At 43.9% G+C, this 8,932-nt stretch overlaps 1 protein-coding gene across 1 annotated transcript in view; it reads left to right on the top strand.

Moving 5' to 3' along the window:
• The first annotated feature begins 3,798 nt into the window (after window positions 1–3,798).
• Window positions 3,799–8,932, top strand: part of LOC126411210 (beta-glucuronidase-like) — a 110,020-nt gene continuing 104,886 nt past the window's right edge. The window contains exon 1 of the mRNA XM_050081346.1: window positions 3,799–3,904. Coding sequence (XP_049937303.1) covers window positions 3,866–3,904 — 39 coding nt within the window. The 5' untranslated portion in view covers window positions 3,799–3,865. The remainder of the gene's footprint in view (window positions 3,905–8,932) is intronic.

The following is an 8,932-nucleotide window of genomic DNA, read 5'->3' as shown; positions in this document are numbered from 1 at the left end:
ACCAAGCGACATTTATTAGCATAGTGTTCATAGTGTTTCCCTCCTCCCCCCCCCCCAAAAAAGCGAGTGACATATGCGAGATAACGTTGAAATTTTTTTTCGACATCAAGTACTCGAACACACCAGCCGGAGGCAGAGAAGACAATGAACACCGTCTCACTGACTGTCGCTTGGTCTCAGAACATATCGGTAGCACTAAGTATTTTCTTCGGAAATGATGTGCATATTCAACAACTCGTGACCAGCCGCGCGTGGTAGCCGCCCGGTCTAAAGCGCCATACCACGGTTCGCACGACTACCCCCCTCGGAGGATCTAGGCCTTCCTCGGGCATGGATGGGTGTATTGTCCTTAGAGTAAGTTAGTTTAAGTTAGATTAAGTAGTTTGTAAGACTAGGGACCGATGACCTCTGGTCCCATAGGAACTCACCAACATCAACGGTAGTGACCACAGTGGTTCGATCCACGAAGAAAAGTATGTCAAATTTAAAAGGACGCAAAACGATCAAGATTGACGAAGTTTTACAGAAGCTCGAAATTTACCGCGAAGTTCAATGCGAAATGCTTTTAATACTTCCCATAACGAAAGTCTCGAAATTCGGGAGAAAATCCATCTGGTCATATGGTCCTGCTTCCAAAGACACATCTATACTATCACCGCGCCATAACAGTGGTGTTGTTAGTATTGTTACTGATGAGAGTGCCGCTAAAGCAGAGTTGCTAAATACGGTTTTCCGAAATTCCGTCACGAAAGGAGACAAATATTCCAGACGTTGAACCAAGAACAACTGCCCACATGAGTAACTTAGAAGTAGATACCCACTTAATAAAGGCAAGGCTTTCAGCCCTGATTGTATATGAGTCAAGTTCCTCTCAGAGTACCTGGTAAAGTAGCTTCATATTTAGCAATCATATATAACCGATCGCTCGTTGATGGAAAGTACTACAAGTCACACTAATACCAAAAAAAGGATTAGGAGTAACTCGCTGAATTATAGTCCCACGCAGGTAACGTCGACTTGCGGTAAGATTTTGGAACATATACTGCGTTCGAACGTTATGAGTTATCTCGAAGAAATCGATTTACTGACGAACACCCAACAAGGATTCAGAAAGTATCGTTCTTGTTAAACACAACTAGCTCTTTATTCTCACGATGCAGTAAGTGTTGCTGACAGGGGATGTCAAATTGATTCCATATTTTTAGATTTCCAGAAGTCTTTTCACACCGTACCTCACAAGCGATTTCTAATCAAACTGCATACCTATGGACTATCGTCTCAGTTGTGCGATTGGAATCGTGATTTCCTGGCAGAAAGGTCACAGTTCGTAAAAACTGATGGAAAGACATCGAGTAAAATATAAGTAATATCTGGCGTTCCTCCGGGAAGTGTTATATGCCTCTGTTGTTCCTGATGTACAAGAACGATTTAGGAGACAATATAAGTAGCACTCTTAAATTGTTTGCGGATGATGCTGTCATTTACTGTCTCATAAAGCCACCAGATGACAAAAATAAATTGCAAAACGATCTAGACAAGATAAATGTATGGGGTGAAGAGTGGCAATTGACTTTAAATAACGGAAAGTGTGAAGTCATGCACTTGAGTGGCAAAATGAATCCGCTAAATTTCGGTTACACGACAAATCACACAGATGTAAAGGCTGTAAATTCAACCAAACACTTAGGGATTACAATTACGAATAACTTAAATTAATACCTTTAGAAAGATAATGTTGGAGGTTCGAGTCCTCCCTCGGGCATGGTTGTGTGAGTTTCTCCTTAGGATAATTTAGGTTAAGTAGTGTGTAAGCTCAGGGACTGATGACCTTAGCAATTATGTCGCATAAGATTTCACACACATTTGTGAACAAATAATGTTGTCGGTAAAGCAAACCAAAGACTACAATTTATGGCAGAACACTGAGAATATGCAACAGGTCTACTACAGAGATTTCCTAGCCTACGCTTCTACGTCCTCTTCTGGAGTATTGCTGTGCGGCGTGGGACCTGTATCAGATAGGATCGACGGAGGAGATCGAAAAAGTTCAAAGAAGGGCAGCTCGTTTTGCACCATCGCGAAATAGGGGAGTGAGCGCCACGGATATGATACGTGAAGTGGGGTGGCTATCATTAAAACAAGGGCGTTTTTCGTTGCGTCAGGATCTTCTCATGAAATTCCAATCACCATCTTTCTCCTTAGAGCGTGACAATTTTTTGTAGTCACCCACCTACGTAGGGAGGAATGATTATTAAAATAAAATAACGGAAGTCAGAGGTCGCACAGAAAGATTTAATTGATAGTTTTTCCCGCGCGCTGTTTGAGAGTGGGACGGTAGAGAAGCAACTTGAAGGCGGGTCGATGAACTTCCTGCGAGGCACTTAATTGTGAATTGCAGAGTTCAAATGGTTCAAATGGCTCTGACCACTATGCGACTTAACTTCTGTGGTCATCAGTCGCCTAGAACTTATAACTAATTAACCCTAACTAACCTAAGGACATCACACACATCCATGCCAAATTGCAGAGTAATCATGTGGATGTAAATTCCACAAGAAGCGTTTGCTCAATAGACTTTTCCGACAATGTGCAAGGGTGTTCTTGGTTTGCCCTTAGCTTTCCGAAACCTGTAGCTGATATGTGAGCGGTGGTCATGTTCTACAGGGATGACTACCTGAATTAAGAAGCCTGACCGTTCCTGCTGTTCTGGATGTTTATGGAATGAAACGTATGGAGTGAGATATACAAGTCTTCAAACACTTCACCGACCGACGTGCAAGTCGCCTCATGCAAGGAACAAAATTCGGAAGATGAAAATCTTTCTCACTAGAATTCTAATCGACTGCCTACAGCCCGAGCACCACGACATTATTGCGGTTGCCAATGCGTGTCACTGTGGTGGATTAAATACTCTTTTAAATTCTTTTCAATCGAATTTTACATCAATAATTCTGTTTGACACTGGCATGTATCACAGAAAGACAGTGTACTGGGCTGTTATAATTAAAGTGCAGATACTCACTGAGGTCCAGTGTGGACTGCAGATACCGTATAGCAGCGAAACTTGGTATATATACTAGCGCGTTAATGCGGAACCGACCTCCGCTGGAAAATATAGTTCCAATTTTGGTCACCAGGTGAAAATCTGTCCTGTACAGCGTATCATCGACGTCTTGGTGTTCATGTTGAATGAAGTGTTTAAGGGGTGCTTAATAACAAAAATCAACATTATGCCTTTCTTACCTGTTTGGCAATTCCTGCCCACATTGTGTTCCTTACCCACAACATAAGGAGATACTGCTGTACGTCTTCCTGGCATTCACAGCGTCAGTTTGCTGGCTCCAACGTCAATCGGTTCCGCATTAACATATCTACAAAGTTTCGCTGCCTCTATAAATAGCTGTACTTTAATTATACCCACTCAGTAGCAGCATTTCGCGGCGCTTCCTTGGAATCGGCCTGGTGATTAATTCTTACGTACGCGTAAACGGTTTAGCACATGGATTCTTACGGGACAGTTCGTAAGGATCCTTATCGCTTACGGCGTTCCTCCGCTTTCAAGTCTATTCACTGCGTAAGTGCGGCGCGTCTCGGCGCACGTGCCGCAGTCGCGGTGTACCTTGCAGTCCCGCCTGCGATGACCTAACAGCTGGCCTGCTCACAGCTATGCGTGGGGGCTTGACTCAGCGTCGGCGCGTGTCACGTGACACCCGGGAGTCTGTTAAAGGCTCGCTAAAGAAACGCGCGCCTGCGACGTTTCGAATAGACCAATGAGGTGTAGTCGCCGGTTGTTTGTGTCAGTTGCACTCCGTCTGCGGCCTGTGCGCTGTGAGGGAGGCTGCTACGAAGGCGAGCAAAGAGGAAGATGCCCGCGTGGGTGGTGGCTGCAGTGTCGGCGGTCAGGGTACGTATCGACTCCTGCTGAGAAGCGCGTTCGCTGCCGTCTGCGGCACGCACGCTGCGCAATGACCCGATACTGTTACAACTATCAACATAATCTGCAGGAGCTGCATACAAAGTATTAGACGCCGGATAACGACATGTCTCGTCTGAATTCACCGGTCATTAGTCATATCTCCTCTATCAAGACATCATCTACCGCCGTATCTTCCTTCGTCGTCGGCGTTGTCGTTGTTGCCGTGAGGCACCGTTATACCAAGTGGAAAGACGCGTCGATCTTAGAGCATGAGATATGGTAACCTTAAGTCACTGACAACACACAACGGACCCGGTAGCACCTGATTCCAGAATAGCTGCAGTAGTTGTTGTTGTGGTCTTCAGTCCTGAGACTGGTTTGATGCAGCTCTCCACGCTACTCTATCCTGTGCAAGCTTCTTCATCTCCCAGTATGTACTGGAGTCTACATCCTTCTGAATCTGCGTAGTGTATTCATCTCTTGGTCTCCCTCTACGATTTTTACCCTCCACGCGGCCCTCCAATACTAAATTGGTGATCCCTTGATGCCCCAGAATATGTCCTACCAATCGATCCCTTCTTCTAGTCAAGTTGTGCCACAAATGTCTCTTCTCCCCAATTCTGTTCAATACCTCGTCATTAGTTATGTGATCTAACCATCTAATCTTCAGCATTCTTCTGTAGCACCACATTTCGAAAGCTTCTATTCTCTCCCTGTCCAAGCTATTTATCGTCCATGTTTCACTTCCATACATGGCTACGCTCCATACAAATACTTTCAGAAACGACTTCCTGACACTTAAATCTATACTCGATGTTAACAAATTTCTCTTCTTCAGAAACGCTTTCCTTCCCATTGACAGTCTACACTTTATATCCCCTCTACTTCGACCATCATCTGTTATTTTGCTCCCCAAATAGCAAAACTCCTTTACTACTTTAAGTGTCTCATTTCCTAATCTAATACCCTCAGCATCACCCGACTTAATTCGACTACATTCCATTATCATCGTTTTGCTTTTGTTGATGTTCATCTTATATCCTCCTTTCAAGACACTATCCATTCCGTTCAACTGCTCTTCCAAGTCCTTTGTTGTCTCTGACAGAATTACAATGTCATCGGCGAACTTCAAAGTTTTTATTTCTTCTCCATGGATTTTAATACGTACTCCGAATTTTTCTTTTGTTTCCTTTGCTGCTTGCTCAATATACAGATTGAATAACATCGGGGAGAGGCTAAAACCCTGTCTCACTCCCTTCCCAACCACTGCTTCCCTTTCATGCCCCTCATCTCTTATAACTACCATTTGGTTTCTATACAAATTGTAAATAGCCTTTCGCTCCCTGTATTTTACCCCTGCCACCTTCAGAATTTGAAAGAGAGTATTCCAGTCAACATTGTCAAAAGCTTTCTCTAAGTCTACAAATGCTAGAAACGTAGGTTTGCCTTTCCTTAATCTACCTTCTAAGATAAGTCGTAGGGTCAGCCTCACGTGTTCCAACGTTTCTACGGAATCCAAACTGAACTTCCCCGAGGTCGGCTTCTAAGATCTACAAACTACCCCCTCTTGACCAGGTCCCCAAAACTTAACTCGTAACGAGATCCCTTCGAAGCAAATTGCCATAAAGATCGTCTATGAAGGCTTCGTACAACGATAAGAAATGTTACAGTTTATTGAATAATAACAGATACGACCAGACTGTCTTGTTTCTTCTGTTTTATTTAACGTAACTTTGTTCACAGTTTTATTTCGCATGCACCACTCATTCACACTCTGATGTGGAGTATGTGCGAGTGCCTGAACCCTAACTCCCAAGTTCCATCGAAACCCTTTGAAGAACAGTTTTGGTTGCTCGACACCAACAGTCAATGATAATGATACAGTATTTTGTAATTGACTCTTCTAGTTTAGTCACCGCCTTCCACGAATATTAGTTAGGCGTAAGAGAATTACACACTTTTCTCTCCGGTTCGTTATATTAAGGGTTCGCGTAAAACTTAACGTTTTTCTCCTTTTCATAAATTGGAGCCAGCTCTCCGCGATATAATTAAAAAAAAGTCTCAATTCCGCGTCCCTCGTGGGATGCGTATAGATTTATCCCGGAATTGACCGCACTGTAGGTGTACTCAATTTAATGACCACACTTCGCCATCCGCAATTTCGTGGAACTAAATGTCCTTTCGTTACTCTGATCGTAAACCGTAGTTATTTAAAACTCGCCCCTATATTTTTTCTCAAAGCACAATTAGCACTTCTTTACTTGCTTATTCCTAAGAGTAGACGAAAAAATAACGCCGTATCATCGCCTTCGTCGATATACAGCAAAACACATCAATATGCCCAATTTTACGTCTTTTTATAGGATCGGCTACCTTACTCACTAATTTACTACATATTATTTCCCATAACACTAAACAGGTATCGCCGTTATATTTTAATTCTATTCAAAAACATGTTATTGTTATTATTGCGACTGACCAAATCGTAACAAATCGCGCGGCGTGCGTTTTTAACGATAGCTTTACACTCGCCCAGCCTTTATTCATGCAATATTATATATAAATATACAGACAGGACCGAAAGAACGATCTCTCTACCGTAACCAATAGAGGCAAATACTCTATTCAAGTTCCGTTACATCTATCTTGACTCGTATTGTTACAATCAGACCATCCAATATCTCAAATGGCTTGGTTGAAATGGCTCTGAGCACTATGTGACTTAACTTCGGAGGTCATCAGTCGCCTAGAACTTAGAACTAATTAAACCTAACTAACCTAAGGACATCACACACATCCATGCCCGAAGCAGGATTCGAACCTACGACCGTAGCGGTCGCTCGGTTCCAGACTGTAGCGCCTAGAACCGCACGGCCGCTCCGGCCGGCCAAATATCTCAGCTCAGTGATCAAGGCACTAGTTTCTTATCCTATACGTGTCCAGCTGAGGCACTGTAATCTAAACCCACACATATTACAAAAAAGATGTATGGATGTACTGTATTCCACGGCTCTTCCTAAACTATTGGACCAATTTCAACCAAACGTTCTACAAATATCACTTACTGTCTGGAAAGAATCGCTGTGGGGTAAGAACACCTACCTATCAGAGGGGTGGGGGGTGAAAAAGCAGGCGGCCGCTGTGACAGACCGGTTCTAGGCGCTTCAGTCCGGAACCGCGCTGCTGCTACGGTCGCAGGTTCGAATGCTGCCTCGGGTATGTATGTGTCTGATGTCCTTAGGTTAGTTAGGTTTAAGTAGTTCTAAGCCTAGGGGACTGATGACCTCAGATGTTTACCTAGGTAAACATTGCAACTGAGGCTGTTGGTTATTAATATTTAAATTAATATTTATACAGATGCTGACAGGGCCCCGAAATGTTGAAGTCCCACAGTGCTTAGAACCATTTGAACCATTTGATTTGAAAAAGCAATGCAACCCAGGACGCGCGAATATCCATAATTAATTCAGCCAGTATTTGAGAATGAGAGTACTTAGTGACTTGCAACAAACATTACACATAATTTCAAGCTTTTACGAAAATTGTTCTCGCTGACAACCCGTGCAAAATGACGAAAGAAAGGAAGGTTATCCCTTACCAGATTTTCGCTGTTCATGCAGTCAAAGTGCCACATGAATCATGGCGTTCTAATTTATTACTGCGTTACTATGACACATAGTTCTGGAGATACGACGTTATAAACATTGAGCTGCATGAAAATGAACCTTTGCGGCGAAATTCGCTAGAGATACGTGAAATACGTGTACGAATTTGTGTGAATTATATTAAATACATGTGAAATGCATGGTGACATGTGCGTATGCAGACAAAGCCATGGGTAAAAGACTCCTCCTAAACTCCTGAATCGATTCCAACCAAACTTGATACACACATTACTTATTATCTGGAAAGAAATTCGGTGGGGGTAAGAACCACCAGCTCCATAGTCCGCCCCGGTAGCTGAGTGGTCAGCGTGACACACTGTCAATCCTAAGGGCACGGGTTCGATTCCCGGCTGGGTCGGAAATTTTCTCCGCTCAGGAACTGGGTGTTGTGTTGTCCTAATCATCATCATTTCATCCCCATCGACGCGCAGGTCGCCGAAGTGGCGTCAAATCGAAAGACCTGCACCAGGCGAACGGTCTACCCGACGGGAGGCCCTAGCCACACGACATTCCCATTTTTACCAGCTCTATATTGGGGTGGGGGTGATACATCTACATCTACATCTACATCTACATTTATACTCCGCAAGCCACCCAACGGTGTGTGGCGGAGGGCACTTCACGTGCCACTGTCATTACCTCCCTTTCCTGTTCCAGTCGCGTATGGTTCGCGGGAAGAACGAATGCCAGAAAGCCTCCGTGCGCGCTCGAATCTCTCTAATTTTACATTCGTGATCTCCTCGGGATGTATAAGTAGGGGGAAGCAATATTTTCGATACCTCATCCAGAAATGCACCCTCTCGAAACCTGGACAGCAAGCTACACCGCGATGCAGAGCTTCTCTCTTGCATAGTCTGCCACTTGATTTCGCTAAACATCTTCGTAACGCTATCACGCTTACCAAATAACCCTGTGACGAAACGCGCCGCTCTTCTTTGGATCTTCTCTATCTCCTCTGTCAACCCGACCTGGTACGGATCCCACACTGATGAGCAATCCTCACGTATAGGTCGAACGAGTGTTTTGTAAGCCACCTCCTTTGTTGGTGGACTACATTTTCTAAGGACTCTCCCAATGAATCTCAACCTGGCACCCGCCTTACCAACAATTAATTTTATATGATCATTCCACTTCAAATCGTTCCGTACGCGTACTCCCAGATATTTTACAGAAGTAACTGCTACCAGTGTTTGTTCCGCTATCATATCGTCATACAGTAAAGGATCCTTCTTTCTATGTATTCGCAATACATTACATTTGTCTATGTTAAGGGTCAGTTGCCACTCCCTGCACCAAGTGCCTATCCGCTGCAAATCATCCTGCATTTCGCTGCAATTTTCTAATGCTGCAA

Source organism: Schistocerca serialis, chromosome 1 (genome assembly GCF_023864345.2).
Source record: "Schistocerca serialis cubense isolate TAMUIC-IGC-003099 chromosome 1, iqSchSeri2.2, whole genome shotgun sequence".
Lineage (NCBI taxonomy): Eukaryota > Metazoa > Arthropoda > Insecta > Orthoptera > Acrididae > Schistocerca > Schistocerca serialis.
This window is presented reverse-complemented; position numbering and strand designations above follow the sequence as displayed.